Source organism: Oryctolagus cuniculus, chromosome 9, assembly GCF_051225735.1.
Source record: "Oryctolagus cuniculus isolate XC-2025 breed Fujian yellow rabbit chromosome 9, ASM5122573v1, whole genome shotgun sequence".
Lineage (NCBI taxonomy): Eukaryota > Metazoa > Chordata > Mammalia > Lagomorpha > Leporidae > Oryctolagus > Oryctolagus cuniculus.
Window position 1 is genome coordinate 108,757,700 of NC_142875.1, and position 20,178 is coordinate 108,777,877.

The 20,178-nt window shown below is 37.8% G+C and overlaps 2 protein-coding genes across 2 annotated transcripts; both read right to left on the reverse strand.

The window, feature by feature from the left end:
• Positions 1 to 487: 487 nt before the first annotated feature.
• LOC100349290 (taste receptor type 2 member 14-like) lies at positions 488 to 1,435 on the reverse strand. Its single transcript, XM_008249415.1, has one exon. The coding sequence runs from the start codon at positions 1,433 to 1,435 to the stop codon at positions 488 to 490; it is 948 nt and encodes a 315-aa protein (XP_008247637.1).
• Positions 1,436 to 11,275: 9,840 nt separating this feature from the next.
• LOC100343687 (taste receptor type 2 member 14-like) lies at positions 11,276 to 12,205 on the reverse strand. The gene has a single exon (XM_017338099.3). The coding sequence runs from the start codon at positions 12,203 to 12,205 to the stop codon at positions 11,276 to 11,278; it is 930 nt and encodes a 309-aa protein (XP_017193588.1).
• Between the last annotated feature and the right edge of the window lie 7,973 nt (positions 12,206 to 20,178).

Below are 20,178 nucleotides of genomic sequence, written 5' to 3' on the forward strand. Positions count from 1 at the left end.
AGCTCCTCAACTGCAGCCACTTTAGGAGTGAACCAGTGGATGGAAGATGTCCATCTCTCTCTGTCTGTAACTCTGCCTCTCAAATAAATAAATCTTTTTTAACAAGAATATATATAATTATATATAATTATGAATTCTATTTTAGTCACTGTGTTTTACATGTATAAATATATATATTTCCTACCTTACAACCTCAAAAATGTAAATGAGTCACACACTATTCTTATTATTGGTTTTATAAAGGGTTTTTATATGTTATTTATCTGTATTCATATCCCGATGTATGTAACTACACTAATAAATACACTTATATATATATATGTATATATATATATCTTGCTAAGGAATAATATATTTTGTGATAGATTTTTCCAGTTATTGAAGTTAAAATTCATGTGTTTACACAGAATGGTGAAACAATGGAAAAGAGAACCTGTTGACTAAAAACAATTCTTCATGAACTGATCTTCCTCCAGAATATGATTCTCTAACTAGTAGAAGGAAATGAGGTTTCTGCACCTTTGAAGCTGCGCTTCAGACACCGTAATACAGACAGAGAGGCCTGCCTCAGCTTCTTGTTTTGCAGAATCAAGATGTATGTGTGGCCTGAAGGAAAAGCCAGTGTGAAAACATGGCAAAGCATAGTGATCACAACTTCCTGCTGCAACCAATAAAAAAAAAGTTGCATGACAAGAAACAGAAAGAAAACTGCATATAACAGCAGGAAGGCAACCACAGACTGCATGCCTCGCAAGTGGGCCTCGGTGCTGGCATCTCTGGACCCGATGGAACTGAACTGCATCTTCCGGCGATGTCTCCACAGGGAGAAGATAAGCAGGAGGAAAGCTGTCAGGGATATGATAAAAGGTATGGCTGTGATTATCGTGTAGCTGAGTAAAAAATGGTTGGGAGAGTATAAAGATTCATTTGAACTGGAATTGACAGTTGTGGTTCTTGTATATTCAACAATCGAGAAATCAGTATGTGTGTTTACGAGTTCAATACTTAAAAACAAAAGGACCAAAGACACCAGCAGTGTCCCTGAGATCACCTTTTCAACTCTCCACTTTAGGTAGTGAAAAGTAGAGTTAGAAAAATTGGCTATCTTCAGAAAATAAAAGATGCTGAGGTCTGTAGCAAGCCACATTTGAAAATGATTGCTTGCTATCCATATAATATTAGCCATTTTAATTATTTCTACAGACCAAAACACAGTTGGATAAAGCACAGAAAGCAACTTATTTAGGAATGTTACCCAGAGCAGGGCAATTCTGGAGACTGCCAAAGCAGTGAGGAGTTGATCAACTGAAGAAATCTTTGTTCTGTTGATCCAGTCAATGATGTTGACCAGTGCTATGAATCCATTGCCCAGATTTCCAATTACAAGCTCCACCCCAAGAATAATTGTAATTATGCTTAGTACAATACTACCCATCGCCTATAAGAGAATGCACCAAATTTGAATATTACAGGTAAAATACACTAATTCATCTAAAAGGCTATGTTTATCCAATTCTTGAAAATTCAGTAATACACTCCCAGTAATTTTGGCATAGAAAAGTCAGCAACCATGAAGATTTTCTAGTGGATTTTCATATCTGTCTTCATGAAAATCTTTGTGTTTTCCAGAAACTTCAAATGAGCCTCCTCCAGATCCTGTGAGCTTCATACACAGCAGAGAAAATCCTTGTACAGCTGATGTTGCAGGGAATGCTGAATTCTCATTTGCTGACATGCAAATAAAGGTATATTTAGTTAAATCATTTGAACTATTGGCAGGTGAACACATTTTTTTCTGACAACTTGAATTCTGTTATGAAACATTGTAATATTCTAACCAAGTAGCAGGCAATTAGAATCTCATTTGACAAATGGAAATTCCTAAGCACTGAGATTTTTGAGAAACTTTAAGTCAAACGTGTATAGTGGCCTTTACACACTTGCACCAACATTCTTCCTACAAAACCTCAGGGTTGTCCAATAATGTCCTGGAGGTGTGGAGGACTATTCCTAAAATATTTATTTTTCTCTCTAGTTTTCACATGGGAATACCCATACACACACACACACACACACACACTAATATGCTTTTCCTTCCTATTCTGTTTCCGTTGTAAGAACTCAGATTTGTCATTTTTTCATATACAAGTCAGCATTTATATAACAATGTCATTTATTATACATCTAGCAATGTTCAGTACTGTGACATTTTCTAAGGAATTTGCAGAACCGCCATTTGATTATAGAGTGTTAAGTAGAAATACTGTGTACCCTCTTACAATTATTTCTCTGCTTTTGGGAAAAAAGTGGAGATCTATTATCACATGCAGCACACACTGAGCTTGAATGAATTTATCCACAAAGAAAAAAATCTTCTTCATTCTGGGCCTCTCCCTTGTGGAGAAGGGTACCTCCTGGATCAGCACCAAGTATCTTCAGACTGTATCCACATTCCTTTACTCTCCACCCACAGCTGTTCCATGACCTACATTGCAGGCACCACATTACACTCAGATAAGGGATCCTATATTGCCTGGTAAAAATAGGAGCATAAAACAGGTCTCCTTGGTAGTTATGAATGGCAACACTGCATCAGTCAAATAAATTCAGTGACAGTAGCCAAACAAGGCAGAACAAGTATGATAACCTTCAAACTGGCAGGCAAAGATAAGGTTTGCAGGGCTGACCCCACTTGCTGTGCCCTGGAGTAATCCCTGAGCAAAAGAGTGAAAGTAATCAACCTTGTAAATATCCCCACTTAAATTAGGTTCAGAGAAATGCAGGGAGAAGGCAAATCAACAGCATGGGCATAGTTAAGAGAAAAGAAAAAAATACTGAGATTACAAACATACCATTAGTGTAGAGACAGTGAGGTCCTCCTGGCTTGGCTAATCCAGGGAACAAAGATGAGCTCAGGAAAATAAGCAAAGAGAAATGCAAACGACTGAGGGGGTGGGGAGTGTGTGGAGTGGGTGCTGCTGCTGAAACCGCACAGGCCTTTAGAAAAGCCACAGCACATGGGTTCCTAGCGCATCCTACCGCCACCCCATAGGAGCTCCTGCAGAGAATCCCAGCGCCACACCTCCTCACTTTGCTTTGGTGATAGCTCAGGTTGTCATCTGATCAGTAGATGTCAGGGACAGAGTTTTTCAGACAAAGTGAGATTGTCAGGGAGGGTGATTCACTCCCATTCCATGTAGAAAACATGTTAATAAGTCACTGCCTGAGACAAGAGCTCTGTCATTCATCCATTTCAAAGTCAAAATCGTATTTGTGGGGTCACTTCTGTGGCGTCCACTGCCTGCAGTGCCAAGATTCCATATGGGTGCCAATTTGAGTCCTGGCTCTGGCTGCTCCACTTCTGATCCCATCTCTGCTATGGCCTGGGAAAGCAGTCGAAGATGGTCCAACTGCTTGTGCCCTGTGCCTGCATTGGAGATCCGGAAGAAGCTCCTGGCTCCTGGCTTTGGATCAGCCCAACTCCAGCCATTGCGGCCAACTGGGGAGTGAACCAGCAGATGGAAGACCTCTCTCTCTCTCTCTCTCTCTCTCTCTCTCTCTGCCTCTCCTTCTTTCTCTGTATAACTCTGACTTTCAAGTAAATATATAAATCTTGAAAAAAAAATTATGTATGTGAATGTAGAAGTGGATATATTTTATCTCTTTTTGCTCATTAAATGGTTTGTACCAGATGTTAAGTAATAAAAATTAATCAATCAGAAGTCTTTCTAAATATCTACCTACTTAAATCATTATCACTTAACGAATTAACGGTAAAACTACTACTCAAACAGTACTCTATACTTTGTGTGTCTGTGTGGGTGCAGTCTGTTGAAATCTTTACTTAATATATACTAAGTTGATATTCTGTATATAAAGATAATTGAAAATGTATCTTGATGAAGAATGGAATGGGAGAGGGAGTAGGAGATGGGATGGTTTTGGGTAGGAGGGAAGTTATGGGGGGAAGCCACTATAATTCAAAAGTCGTACTTTGGAAATTTATATTTATTAAATAAAGTTGAAAAAAAAGAGTAGTAATTGTAAACCTGTCATTTTATCAACATCTAAATTTCTATTAATTAAAACCAAAGTAGATACAGGGACAAAATCACTCCTAATTAAAATCTAGAAATTTACTACTTAAAATCGACTTCATGATTTTTGCTCTTAAAGGCAACTTTTACATTGAAGGGAGGAGAAACAGACTGCCTAATATGAAGCATTTGTATATTGATGTAAACAATTGAATAGATATAAATATAAAATATGAAAATAATCAGGAGCCAGCTCTGTGGTGTAACCAATAAAGCCACTGCCTGCAATGCCAGCATCCCGCATGCGTGCCAATTTGGTTCCCGGCTGCTCCAAATCTGATCAACCTCCCTGCTAATGGCCTGGGAAAGCAGCGGAAGACGGGCCAAGTGTTTGGGCCCTGGCACCCATGTACAAGACCCAGAAGAAGTTCCTAGCTCCTGGCTTCAGCTTGGGCCAGTCCTGGCTGTTGTGGTCATCTGGGAAGTGAACCTGCATTAGGATGATTTCTCTCTCTCTCTCTCTCTCTCTCTATCTATCTCTTCCTCTTTCTCCGTAACTTTTCTTTTTCTTGCCTGATGGCCCTGGCTAACACTTCTAGGACTATATTGAATAGCAATGGTGAGAGTGGGCATCCTTGTCTGGTGCCAGTTCTCAATGGAAATGCCTCCAACTTTTCCCCATTCAATATGATGCTGGCTATTGGTTTATCATAGACTGCCTTAATTGTGTTGAGGAATGTTCCTTCTAACCCCAATTTGCTTAGGGTTTTCATCATGACAGGGTGTTGTATTTTGTCAAATGCTTTCTTTGCATCTATTAAGATAATCATATGATTTTTGTTTCTCAATTTATTAATGTGATGTATTACATTGATTGACTTTTGAATATTGAACCATCCCTGCATACCAGGGATAAATCCCACTTGGTCTGGGTGAATGATCTTTCTGATGTGCAGTTGGATTCGGTTTGCCAGAATTTTGTTGAGTATTTTTGCATCTATGTTCATCAGGGAGATAGGTCTGTAGTTTTCTTTCTCTGTTGTGTCTTTTCCGGGCTTAGGAATTAAGGTGATATTGGCTTCGTAGAAAGAATTTGGGAGGATTCCCTCCCTTCCAATTGTTTTGAATAACTTGAGAAGAACGGGGGTTAGTTGTTCTCTAAATGTGTGGTAAAATTCGGCGGTGAAGCCACCCGGTGTTTCTTCCATGGTTATGGGTTTGTTTAGATTTTCTATATCTTCACGGCTCAGTTTAGGAAGGTTGTATGTGTCCAGGAATCTATCCATTTCTTCCAGGTTCCCCAATTTGTTAGCATACATCTCTTTGTAGTGGTTTCTGTTGATTCTTTTTATTTCTGTTGTGTCTGTTTTTACATTTCCATTACTATCTTTGATTTTACAGATTTGGGTCTTCTCTCTCCTTTTTTTGGTTAGTTGGGCCAATGGTGTGTCAATTTTGTTGATTTTTTCAAAGAACCAGCTCCTGGTTTTGTTGATCTTTTGTGTGTGTGTTTTTTTGTTTGTTTGTTTCAATTCTGTTTATTTCTTCTCTGATCTTTAGTATTTCTTTCCTCCTTCTGGATTTGGCCTTGATTTGCTGCTGTTTTTCTAAATCCTTGAGATGCATGGAGAGTTCATTTGTTTGGTTCCTTTCCAGCTTCTTGATGTAGGCACCAATTGCTATAAACTTTCTTCTTAGCACTGCTTTTGCTGTGTCCCACAGGTTTTGATAGGTTGTGTTATCATTTTCATTTGTTTCTAGAAATCTTTTGATTTCTCTTTTAATTTCTTCAGTGACCAACTGTTTGTTTAGGATCATGTTGTCCATTCTCCATATATTTGCATATGGTGTAGAGATTCTTGGGTTGTTGATTTCGAGTTTCACTGCGGTATGGTCTGAGAAGCTGCATGGTATAGTTTCAATTTTTTGAATTTATTGAGGCTCCCTTTATGGCCTAGCATATGGTCAATTCTAGAGAACGTTCCATGTACTGGGGAGAAATACGTGAACTCTTTGTCTGTGGGGTGGAAGGTTCCGAAGATATCTATTAGGTCTATTTGGTCTATAGCATCAATTAACTCTGTTGTTTCCTTGTTGAATTTCTGACTGGTTGATCTGTCCATTGGTGAGAGTGGGGTGTTGAAGTCCCCTGTTACTATTGTATTTGAATCTATATCTCCCTTTAAATCCTTTAGTAATTCTTTCAGGTAGCCAAGCGCCCTGTAATTAGGTGCATATACATTTATAATAGTAATGTCTTCCTGTTGGATAGATCCTTTAATCATTATATAGTGCCCTTCTCTGTCTCTTTTAATAGCTTTTATGTTAAAGTCTATTTTGTCTGATATCAGGATGGCCACACCAGCTCTTTTTTGATTTCTGTTAGCTTGGAGTATCTTTGCCATCCTTTCATTTTCAGTCTGCGTGCATCTTTGCTGATAAGGTGTGTCTCCTGAAGGCAACATATAGATGGATTCTCTTTCTTGATCCAATCAGCTAGTCTATGTCTTTTGGTAGTAGAATTAAGACCATTCACATTCAGTGTGATTACTGTTAAATACTGTCTTTTCCCCTTCATGTTTCCTAAACGAGCTGTTTATGTATTTTGAACTTTGTTTGTAGGTTACTCTACATTCGCTTTTTTTTTGTAGTGAAGTTCTTGTTTTTGTATTTCTGTGTGCAGCACGTCTTTGAGCCAGTGTTTTAGGGTTGGACGCATGGATACAAATTCTTTGTTTCTGTTTGTCGTGGAAGATCTTTATTTCCCCTTCATTCATAAATGATAGCTTTGCAGGGTATAGTATTCTAGGTTGGCATTGTTTGTCTTTAAAACTTGAAATATATCATGCCATTGTCTCCTTGCCTGTAGTGTTTGCAATGGAAAGTCTGGGGTGAGTCTGATTAACTTATCCCTGAATGTGATTTGTCGCTTTTCTCTGGCACATTTTAGGATTTGTTCTTTGTGTGTCACTGAGCTGAGTGTTGCCACAATGTGTCGCGGTGAATTTCTCTTCTGGTCTACTCTGTTCAGAGTCCTGGCTATCTGTTGAATTTGCCTGTTGCCTTTGTTTGAAGTTTTCTGATATTATTTCATTGAAAACACCTTCCAATCCATTCTCTCTTTCCACCCCCTCAGTGACTCCTATTATCCGAACTTTACACCATTTGATTGAATCTTGAAGGTCTCTGACCATATTTTTTAATTTCTTCTTCCTGCGTTTGAACTGACTGTATTATTTCTGGAAGTTTGTCTTCGAATTCTGATATTCAGTCTTCTATTTCATCTGTTCGATTTCCGAGGGATTCCACAGTGTTTTTCATATGGTCAATTGAGTTTTTCATTTCCAGTATTTCATTCTGGCTTCTGTTTAGGATCTCTAATCCTTGGGCTTGTTTTTCGTTCAGCTCTCGACATTGTTTCTCATTATTTCTAAGTATTCTGATTATTAATTTTCTGAATTCTTTTTCTGCCATAATTTCAAATTCTTCTTCTTCAGCCTCTGTTATGGTTGGTTTAGCCTGCTCCATTGGCGAGTTTATATGTTCTTCTATATTCTTATTGTGGGTTTTTTTTTTTTTTTTTTGGCATTCCATCTGGGTGGTTTTTCAGGTTGATTTCCCTCTGCTATGGGCTGCTGTGAGTCTGTACCAATATCCAGCATTAGCAGGCTGCTCTGCTTTCTAGAGTTTGTTTGTTTATTTTTTACTTATTTATTTATTTATTTATTTATTTTTTGTAACTTGAGTGGGCTGGTGTCAGGGCTTTGAGGTGCCAATCTCTGCCCCTTGGGGGGCCAGTTTCCTTGTTCCTATGTTCGCCCTTATGTGTCTGTGCCTGGGGTTCATTGGTCAGCCACTCTCTTTCACTGCACCTCCTGCGTGAGGAGTGTCAAGTAGCTCCAGACCACCTTTGGGCTCCGCCCCTGCTGCTTCCTCCTTCGGAGCAGAGGCCAGCCTCCTTTAAGCCTGAATGTAAACAAACAAGATGGCTGCACTCTGCCCGCTGCAACTTTGATTGTGGGTTGGGCGGTCTCTGTTCCGTTTTCTATTTCCTCCCCCACTCAGTTGTGCGTGTCTCAGTGTGTGTCCCAGGGTGGGTTGAGGGAGGGGCAGTGGCGGCCGCTACAGCGGTGCTGGGCGAGCACCCTGTCTCACCTCGGCTTCCAGCGCTGGTGCTTACACACTCCTGCTGGTGTCTACACACTCCTGCTGGTGTCCTGCTCCTCAGGCGTCCGTGTCCTCCTCGCAGGTCCACCCTGTCTCCCCCGTTTCGGAAGAGCTTCCCTTTCCCCAAAACTACAAATTCTCACCCCTCTTTGAACCTTCCCTTCCCGGACCATCAGTGTGCTCCCTCCCTATTCTGTCATCTTGGAACTCCCCTCTCAAAATAAGTAAATATTTAAAAAATAAAAAACATGGGGCATTATTATAGTTGGTCTAAGAAAAGGGAAATATATGAGCACTTATTAAATTTAACAAAACACATTCAACACTTTTTAACACAAAGTTTTATTAGAAGATATAAGAGATTTTCTCAAGTTTATTTTTCAAATATTTATCTCAAAAATACAATTATTGTTATATTTATTGTCAAATCCTAGCAAAGTCTTCACATACAAATATGTTAATTATCAGCACAGTCAATTAATGTATTGAATGTTGAGACAAATCACTAATGGACAAACAACAAAAATTAGTATTATAAGTTAATAATTGAAAGCATTAAAATAATTATTTTAAGTAATTCTATAAGGATGGCATAATTTTCTATCTACAAAGAAATAAATGAGTTTTAGTCACAAAGCACACATGTCAATTTATTAAGACAACTGCCTAACTCAGCAAACAAAACACAAATATTACACATGTGTATGTACACATACATCAAGATTTGAATATCATCTTAAAAATTAAAAATTATTCAGATGAGCATGAAAATCTTTTTATTTGAAAGGCAGAATTACATAGAGGCAGAGGCAGAGAGAAAAAAAGAGAGCGGTCTTTCATCCACTGGCTCACTCCCCAAGTGGCCATAATGGCTGGAGCTGAGCCTATTCGAAGCCAGGAGCCAGGAGCTTCCTCTGGGTCTCCTACGCAGGTGCAAGGGCCCATCTTCTACTGCTTTCCCAGGCCATCAGAGAGCTGGATTGGAAGTCGTGCAGCCAGGACTCGAATGGGCACCATTTTGGGATGCTGGCCACTGCAGGAGGCCACTATGGTACCTGCCAAGCCATAGCCCCAACCCCAAGCACCAAAATTTTATACTGTTTTGTGTTTTCCCTTTACCCACAGATTCCTTATGTGACTGTGAGCAGCCTATTCCTGTGGAGGAGTTTGCAGAGGCATTCGTTCTGCTGTGGTCATCACTGGAGCCCTGTGATTGCACCTGCTTGCACTACAGGACAAGACTTTAGACGTCTCAGAACATGAGTCTCCCCATAGGAGACTTGTTAGTGTTAAACAGTTACAAAATATGTGGATTCCCTTCTATAAAATATTACAGCATTCTGTTGTTAGCTACCTCTAGCATATGCCAATTTCTTACTTTACAGTATATGTTTCTTACTAAAATATCTCCAAAACCACTTAAAAATACATTCAACCTAGATTTGTTTAATGAATAATGAATGAATGGACTACAATAGAACTGGAAAATCTATTCCAACACTAAGTTTGCAGTTGGAAGGGGTTTCTGTCTGACAATACATGAATAAGAACTTTTCATTTCTGAAATTATGCAGAATTCTGTCTTGCTGTAGATTTAACATGACTATGACTTCATTACCTTTACTCCACATTGTGTAAATATATGTAAAAATAATGTAAATATGTAAAATAATTTAATATATTAAAATGTTCACTTATATTGTTATTTTTTAAAATTTATGAATTTGAAAGGCAATGTGACATACAAAGAGAAGAAGAGACAGAGATAGATAAATAGATCTTCCATCCAATTGTTCACTCCCCAAATAGCTGCAAAAATCAGGGGTGGGCCAGACCAAAGTCAGCAGCCAAGAACTTCATCAGGGTATCCTGTGTAGGTGGCAGAAGTCTAAGCATTTAGACTACCATCTGCTGCTTTCCTAGGTGTATTAGCAGGGAGCTGGATCAGAAGTGGAGCAACCGGAAATCAAATTTGTTCTCCAATAGGAGATGCTGGTGCTGCAGGTGGTGGCTTAACCTGTTGTGCCACATGTCGATCTCTCATATGTATTATCAAAATAACTTTCATTTCTTCCATAACACAAATATTAAGGATATATACAGGTAACTAAAGGTTTTAAGAATTATAGATGATCATTCACAGGTCACTTAAGTATCTTTTCTTATGACAACTTGATTGGTTTCTAACCAATAGTAAAATTGGACAACATAGCAATATACAACATAACAAGACTACAAATCTCTTAGAGTGATATTCAATTATAAATTTAACATCAGTTATGATTTAGTAGCCTATTATATTAAAATCAAAACATGTTTTAATAGTTGGTACCATACAAGCTCCAAAGATCTACCACATTATCAGTGACCTGGAATTTCTTATATCATTAGTTCCAGTTAAAACCCAACAGAAAAAGAAAACTATATTGTTAAATATACATGTATTTTTAATACATATTACATATTCCTATTAAAGATGAGTATGATCCAAAGTCTTGAATATGAAACTTATATACACATAAGAAAATGGAATAAGTTAGCCTCATGATATTGAGGAATTTCTACAAACATTTATAAATGGGATCTCTTATTTAACACAATGGACAGCTTATGTGCTTTCTAACAGTCTATATTTTATCCTTAATTCATTATCTTAAATATAAGGACTTTTTCTAGATTAAGAATACATATACAATTATGAAATTCTGTTTTAGTCACTATGTCTCATGTGTATACATGACTAGTATGCTATATTATGGTTTTCCATTTTAAAATCTCAAAAAGGTGACTCATTCATTCAGCATTGATATTATTCATTATAATAAAGGTCTTGTTTATTTAAGTGGCCTGTATCCACATCCTTCTTTGTATAAGTACCCTAACAAACATACTTACATGGATTCTGCTAAGGCATAGTATATGCTTATTTAGGGATTATTCCAAACATTGTTAAAATTCTTACATTTATACAAAATCGCAGAACAAGAGAAACTTTATGACATACAAGAATTCCTAACAAACCAATTTTCCCCTGGAATAATGAAGATAATTCCCTAGATGGTAGAAGGAAATTAGGATTCTGCATCTTTGAACCTGCACCTCAGCCACCACCCCAGAGACAGATAGGCCTGTCTCAACTTCTTGTTTCTCAGGATCAGGATGCACGAGTGGCTTGAAGGAAAAGTCATTGCAAAAACATGGCAAAGCATAATGATTGCATTTTTCCTCCATAACTCAGAAATCAAAACTTGCATGAAAAGAGACAGAAACAAAACAACATATAAGAGGAGGAAGGCAACCACTGTCTGTAAGCCTTGAAAATGGGCCTTAGTGCTGGCATCTCCGGAGCCTGTGGCACTCAGATGCATATTCCTGAGGTGTCTGTACAGAGAGAAGATGAGCAGGAGGAAAGTGATCAGGGACACAGTGAAGGGTATGATGGTGAATATCAAGTAGTTGAGTAAAAAATCCCTGGAAAAGTACAAAGAGTCTTTTGAGCTGGAACTGCAAGTCTTGTTTATTTTATATCCAGCAACCCAGACGTCAATCTCTTTGATTATAAGTGTGATATTTATAAATAAAATGACCACAGACACCAGCAGTGTCACTAAGACCACCTTTTCAGCTCTCCACTTTAGGTAGAGAAAAGTAGAGTTAGAAAAATTGGCTATCTTCAGAAAATAAAAAATGCTGAGGCATGTAGCAAGCCAAACGCTAAAGTGATTGATTGCAGTCCAGGTAACATTAATCATTTTTAATACTTCTTCAGTCCAAAATACAAATGGGCAAAGCACAGATATCAACTTACTTAGGAGTACTATCCAGAGCAGGCAGATTCTGGAGATGGCCAAAGCAGTGAGGAGTTGATCAACTGAAGAGACTTTTCTTCTCTTGACCCAGTCAATGAAGTTCACCATTATTATGAACCCATTACCTATATTTCCAATTATGAACTCAACACCTAGAATTACTGTAATTATGCTTAGTATAACAGTATTCATTGTCTAAAAATGAATGTATCAAATTTGAATTTTGCAGGTACAATATTTTAATGTGTTTGTCTAAAAGGTTACGATTTATCTGATTCTTAAAAATTTAGTAAAATTTCTCCCATTTAAAATTCTCATGTGCACAATATCAAGTCAGCAAACATCAAGATTTTCTAGTAGATTATTCACATCTCTCTTCCTAAAAATCTTTGTATTTTCCAGAAACTACAAATGAATTTCATGCAGATCCTGTGAACATAAACACAGTAGGGGAAATCCTTTTATACTTGATGATGAAGGAAATTCTGAATTCTCATTTGCTCACATGCAAAATAATGTATACTGATTTACATTGTTTGAGATATGTATACCTGAACACATTTTACTCTGACAGCTTGAATTTTGATTAACATTACAATATTGTAACACATACAGCAGACAATAAGAATCTAATTTGACAAATGGGACCTCCTGAGCACTGAGGTTTTTGAAACACTTTAAACTCTTGTGTGTATAGGGACCATTCCACTCTGCACCACAGTTCTTGTCATAAAACATCAGTTTTGTCTGACAAAGTCATGACATGATGGGGGGGGCACTATTCCTAAAGTATGTGGCAGGCATTAAAAAGAACATTTATTTATCTTTCTGATTTCCATAATGATATCTGCACACATACACATTTATATGCATCCCAGTCCTCTTCTATTTCTACATTTTTATCTATTTGCATGCATTTCATAAATACAATTTTAGGAACATGATGATTCTTCCCACCATACCCACCCTCCCACCCACACCCCTACCCCTCTTCTTCTCTCTCCTGTTCCCAGTCTTGTTTTTTACTAAGATCTATTTTCATTTAACTTTATAGACAGAAGATTAACTCTTTTCTGGGCAAAGTGTTCAGCACTTTGTATGAGGGAAAAAAAGAAAGAGGAAGAGAGAAAGAAAAATAAAGCAAACTAAAACTAAAACAAAACAAAACAAAACAAACAAACAAAAAAAACCAAGAACAAAGGTTGTTCCTCAACAGCCCAGACAAGAGCTGTTCAAAGTCATTGCATCGTGATGGTAATTTTGCCCTTTTTTTTTGGAGGGGAGGGCTTAATTACCTTTAAAGAAGAACCCCAAAATGATACATCTTTTGCGATCACTTAGACATAACCATAATTTGTGTGACATAAGAATATCCTCCACTTAGTACACTAAAATGAAGTAATTCGTTGAGAGCAAATTTTACTATTAGGTCTCATAATACAACTCTGAGGACAGAGGTCCTGCATGGGAAGTTAGCACACAGTGACTCCTGTTCTTTATTTAAAAATGCACACTTTTATGTGTGACATCAGTGATCACCCAAGATTCTTTTTTTTCAACTTTTATTTAATAAATATAAATTTCCATAGTGCAACTTCTGGATTATAGTGGCTTTTCCCCCCCATAACCTCCCTCCCACCTGCAATCATCCCATCTTCCACTCCCTCTCCCATCCCATTCTTCATCAAGATACATTTTCAATGATCTTTATATACAGAAGATCAACTTAGTGTATACTAAGTAAGGATTTCAACAGACTGCACTCACACAGACACACAAAGTATAGAGTACTGTTTGAGTAGTAGTTTGACCATTAATTTGCATAGTACAACACATTAAGGACAGAGGTCCTACATGGGAAGCAGGTGCACAGTGACTCCTGTTGTTGATTTAACAATTGACACTCTTATTTATGACGTCAGTAATCACTTGAGGCTCTTGCCATGAGCTGCCAAGGCTATGGAAGCTTCTTGAGTTCACCAACTCCGATCTTATTTAGACAAGGCCATATTCAAAGTGGAAGTTCTGTCCTCCCTTCAGAGAAAGGTACCCTCTTCTTTGATGCCCCGTTTTTTCCACTGGGATCTCTCTCACAGAGATCTTTCATTTAGGTCACTTTTTTGGCACAGTGTCTTGGCTTTCCATGCCTGCAAAACTCCCATGTCACCCAAGATTCTTGACATGAGCTGCCAAGGCTATGGAAGCCTTTTGGATTCACAAACTCCTTCAGCATTTTGACTAGGCCATAGACAAAGTGGAAGCTCCCTCCTCCCTTCAGAGGAAAGTACATCCTTCTTTGGTGGCCGTTTCTTTCCACTGGGGTCTTGTCCACAGAGGTCCTTCATGTAGGACATTTTTGCCACAGTGTCTTGGCTTTCCATGCCTGAAATGCTTCCCTGCCTTAAGGGTTGATTCCAAGATCAGAGAACTACTTAAGGTGATTGTCACTCCATGAGTCTGCTGTATGGACTATTTCCCATGTTGGAACATTCGCTTCTCTTTGATTCTATCTATTATTATTATCAAACTCTTAGTCCTATCAATATGATCACTTTAACACTTAATCCTAGTCATATGATCTCTATAACACTTAGAATGCTATTTTTACCAGCCAGCTTAAGGGAATCTGGGGTCCCATGGCAAGTTTTTAAGCTGTACCCTTAGAAGTAAGTCTGTAGGAATCTATGCAGAACTATACTGCTTTACTGTTACCTGATTTTCACAGTTTTAATCATGAGTGGATATTGTATGTCTTCAAATGCTTTCTCTGTATCTGTAGATATTATTAGATGATTTTTATCCTTCATTCATTGTTATTATATATCAATATATGATTCTGAATTGTATGTTCTCACCATCCCAATATTGAATGTTCAAACAATGAGATATAAGCACTGTAGTACATATGTGTAGTTCAAATTAAGCATAGAATAGCAACAATTTCCTGAGATAAGCTGAAAGTCCTAAACAATACATAAGAATGTATACATCATAAATTCTTCATTTGGAAGATAATATAGAATAGATATGTGAAACAAATGGCTCCAACTTTCTGAAAAATCTTTTGCTATACTTTGTATAATTGAGTTGGTTGCATAAAAATTAAGGTGTATTATTGTCAATCTTTTTATATTTTCATATACACATACTTTATATACATTTACATAATAACTGATAATGTACTTTTTAAACATTTATTTATTTTGAAAGAATTAAGAGATAGGAGAGATCTTCCATCTGCTGATTCACTCCTCAGATGGCCATAACAGCCATGACTGGACCAGGCTGAAGTTAGGAACCAGGAGTTTCATCCAGGTCTCCAAGGGTGGCAGAGGCCCAAACAGTTGAGCTACTATATTTCCCAGGCCATTAACAGATAGCTGGATCAGAAGTGGAACAGCTGGGACACAAATTTGCACCCAAAAGGGATATCGAGTTGCAGGCAGCAGCTTTACCCACTACGCTACAACACCAGCCCCAGGATGATTGTGGTTTATTAAAAGATTTATTTTATTTATTTGAAAGGGAGAGTGACAGAAAGAGATGCAGATTCCGAGAGAAATGGCAGGTGGAAGCCAGCAGCCAGGAGCTCTATTCTGGCCTCTAACATGTGTAGCAGGGGCCCAAGTACCAGCTCTTTCCCAGGTGCATTGGCAAGGAGCTGGAGCAGATGTGGCACAGCAATGACTTGAGCTGGTTCTCCGTTATGGGAAGGTGGTGTTGGAAGCAGAGGCATAATCCACTGTGTCACAATGCCAGCTCCAATAAATGACTTTTCTAGGTATGCATTTAGAATAACAGAAATATATGTAATGTGGAAAAAAAAGTCCAAATTATAAACCAGTGCCGAACTTCCAGGTTTGTTTTCTGCTAAAAGACACAGGTGTCCCTGTTACTCATCTATAGAGTTGAAAGATTTCATTTGTTTTTTCTAGCCAGCACTCCACCTGCCACAAATCAACAAAATAATTGCTTCAGCTTCCTATTACTCAAAATGAGGAATAATGAATGGATTGTGTAATAGAGGTTCTTTGGCATACGATGAGAGATTTTAGGCTCTCACATTCTATAATTGCGATAGGTAAATTTTCTTTGAAAAGAAAAATATCTGCATTTATATTCCAGATTAAACTTTTTATTTGTATTATTCACATCCTCTATATTTACTAACTCTATTGCTCTATTGTCTTTTGAAACACTTAAAAATGTTTTACTGTATATTGATTCAATGTTTTGTCCTACTAAAAAGAACTTGGGTAATTTATTATGGTACCACATTTTTCAAAGTACTCACTGCCTTCATGATTATTATTTCATGTAGAATTTTCTGTCTTCCACTTTAGTAAGTATTTTATTTGATAGTAGCATTACTCTACTCTGTCTAGTTTGGTTGTCATGTTAGTTCAAAATTCAGCTTCACATACAAATCTAAGCAGATGAGTGATTTTTTTAAAGATTTTATTTATTTATTTGAGAGGTAGAGTTACAGACAGTGAGAGGGAGAGACAGAGAGAAAGGTCTTCCTTCCGTTGCTTCACTCCCCAGATGGCCGCAATGGCCAGAGCTGTACCAATTTGAAGCCAGGATCCAGGAACTTCTTCTGGGTCTCCCACGTGGGTGTAGGGGCCCAAGCCCTTGGCCATCCTCTACTGCTTTCCCAGGCCATAGCAGAGAGCTGGATTGGAAGAGGGGTAGCCAGGACTAGAACCGGTGCCCATATGGGATGCCGGAGCCGCAGGTGGAGGATTAACCTACTGTGCCACTGCACCGGCCACACAGATGAGTAATTGCGTGTGTTAATTTTCTCCATCTCCATTTTCTTTTTGTGTTCCACCACTTTTCTGTCTTCTCTAGTTTTTCTGAAGTGCTTTTTTCAATTTTTTCTTAACTTTTAATATTTATATATTTTTACAAAATATAGCACAATAATTCAACATATATACATATATATACACACACACACACACAGAGTATGAGTTAATCAAAGCATTCCTATTTCTTTTCTTTGTGCTTGGGGCCTGCCAGGATCTCTTCTCCAATTATTCTGTTGCCAGGATGCTTAGCAGGACTAGAGGTTTGATCTGGGATTGTTTTGAAAATGTTGGTCCAAGGACAAATATTTTCAGTTACACAGGACTAACAAACTCAGTGGATCTTGGTGAAACATGGTGAATGTCAGAAGGTATTCCATGCTGATATACGGCTGAGATTATTCTCACCAGAAAAATGATGATTGTGTGAGGAAATGCATTTTATTTAGCTAGATTTAATCATTCTGCAACCTGAGTATATCGTAAAGCATCATGTTGTACATAGTAAACAGATTCAAGTTTATGTTACCTTCTTAATAAATAACACAAAATTGTCACTTTCCAACACAAGTTTCCCCAGAAAATGTAAAAGGATATAAAATATCTCTGAAGAGTATGTTTAAACATTTTTCTAAAAACTAAAGTCAATGTTATGCTTATTGGTGAAATCATAGAAAATTGTATATTCAAAATTATGTCAGTTGTTACCACAATCACTTAAAATTTTGAATATTTGAGTTATGTTATTTATAAGTCAGCACAAAAATATAAATTATCAAAAGGAATAGGTAAAATAATTATTATAAGTAATTACATGAGGATGATATCATTTTCTATCCGCAAAATACAAATGAGTTTAAGACACATATAAAACATGACTCAGTTTTGTAAGGCAACTGGCTCTAATTCAGTAGGCAAGCAAACAACAGTTACTGTACTTGTGTGTATATGCATTTACTAGGTACTACACATCACAGAAAAAAATCAAGAATGAGCACAGACATTGTACACTCTTTTGAGCGTGTTTTTTCTTCCCCACAAGTTTCTACATCTGAATGTGAACAGTATCTTCCTGTTAAGGGGATATGGTGAGAGAGCTTGCTCTGCTGAGGTCGTTACTTGAGCTCGGGGCTTGCATCCTGTCTTCTCATAACATCAGTTTTTCCACAGGAATTTGATGTAACACACATCTGAGTGTTGGAAAGTTATGAATTATACAAATTGGATGCCATAAAGCATCACACTGCTTCTTACTTTATGTTTCTGATTAAAATGTCTCCAAACACCATAGAGAAAAGTATCCAACATAGAGTCATTCAATGAATGATGAATGAAGAGACTACATTGAGAGAACAAGAAAATCTATTCCAAACTCTAAGCTTACACTTGGAAGGTATCTTTAGTGACAATAGGTTATGAGTAAAGAACTTCTCATTTTTAAAAAAATATTATTTATTTTGGGAGCTGATGCTGTGGTGTAGTAGCGGGTTAAAGCCCTGGCCTGAAGCAACAGCATCCCATGTGGGCGCCGGTTCTAATCCCGGGTGCTCCTCTTCCGATCCAGCTTTCTGCTGTGGCCTGGGAAAGCAGTGGAGGATGGCCCAAGTCCTTGGGCTGCTGCACCCACGTGGGAGACCAGGAAGAAGTGCCTGGCTCCTGGCTTCAGATCGGCACAGCTCTGGCCGTTGCGGCCATCTGGGTAGTGAACCAGCAGATGGAAGACCTCTCTCTCTGTCCCTACCTCTCTCTGTAACTTTGTTTTTCAAACAAATAAAATAAATCTTAAAAAAATAAAATTGAAAGTTACTTATTTATCTTAAAGACAAATTTACAGATAGAGAGAGACAGAGAGAGAGATTGGATCTTCCATTAGCTAGTTCACTCCCCAGATGCCCTCATCAGCGGAGGTGGGCTGAGCCAGGCTGAAGTCAGGAGCCTGGAATTCCATCTGGCTCCTGGCTATGTCCATTTGGGTAGTGAACTTGTGGATAGCAAATATCTCTCCCTAACTCTGCCTTTCAAATAAATAAACACATCATTTAAAAACATTTATTTAAAAACAGTAAGGGAACAAGGAGACCACAATTTGCATGCCTTTTCATGGAACCTGTGGTGATATCTTGCAGCCCTTTGCCACTGAAAAATTTCTTTACATGTTTTCACAGGGGATCGATTAAAAAGATAAAATGCATCAATGATGTAGTAAAGGGCATGAGGTCTTATTTTATTTGAAAGGCACGCTTCTCTCATGTCCATTCACCTACCATGTTACTCACTTCAGGAGGACAATTAAAAACAAAATCCTCAGCAGTATCACTACAATAGCCCTCTTAATGTCTCTTTTCAGGTGGAGAAAAATAAAGTTGGAGAAATTCGTTATTTTGATCATATAAAAATACACAGAAGATAGAAGCAAGTCAATTGCTGTAATGGTTGATTACCACCAACATGAACGATAGTTCTGACTTCTCCACTCTGAAAAGCTGGATTAACCAGTTGAATGGGTAATTAGTTTATGTTGCCCAAAGCAAAGCAATTCTGGAAGTTGCTAGACCAGGTGAGGATCTGATCCGCAGAGGAAAGCTTTTGTCTCTTGACACAGGCAATAGAGTCCATCAGCAAAATGAAGACATTAGCACCATTGTCAAATTTTGTCATTACCTCAATGGTAAGTATGCTTGGAATAACATTATCATGTGTGGAGAAGCAAAGTCAAGCCTATGTCACTGATTTAATTAAAATTCCTTTGTATCCTGACCTAAATTTCTGTCTGCACTTGGTTTCTGAATGTGTAGTAAGGTTTTTGTCTCCTTTTAAATTCTGTGACCAACATGAACAGAAAGCACCATGTTAATGGATGAGTTAAATGTATCTATGGAAAATATTATTATTCTTTTTTTTAAACTTTTATTTAATGAATATAAATTTCCAAAGTACAGCTTATGGATTACAATGGCTCCCCCCCCCATAACTTCCCTCCCACCCACAACCCTCCCCTTTCCCTCTCCCTCCCCCCTTCCATTCACATCAAGATTCATTTTCAATTCTCTTTATATAAAGAAGATCATTTTAGCATATATTAAGTAAAGATTTCAACTTTTTGCACCCACATAGAAACACAAAGTGAAAAATACTGTTTGAGTACTAGTTATAGCATTAAATCACAATGTACAGCACACTAAGGACAGAGATCCTACATGAGGATTAAGTGCACAGTGACTCCTGTTGTTGACTTAATAAATTGACACTCTTGTTTATGGCATCAGTAATCACACTAGGCTCTTGTCATGAGTCGCCAAGGCTATGGAAGCCTTCTGAGTTCACCAACTCTGATCATAATTAGACAAGGTCATA

What these genes read in the sequence shown, in the direction of transcription:
- LOC100349290 (XM_008249415.1), bottom strand. Translation starts at nt 1,435, where the DNA reads ATGGGTAGTATTGTACTAAGCATAATTACAATTATTCTTGGGGTGGAG.
- LOC100343687 (XM_017338099.3), bottom strand. Translation starts at nt 12,205, where the DNA reads ATGAATACTGTTATACTAAGCATAATTACAGTAATTCTAGGTGTTGAG.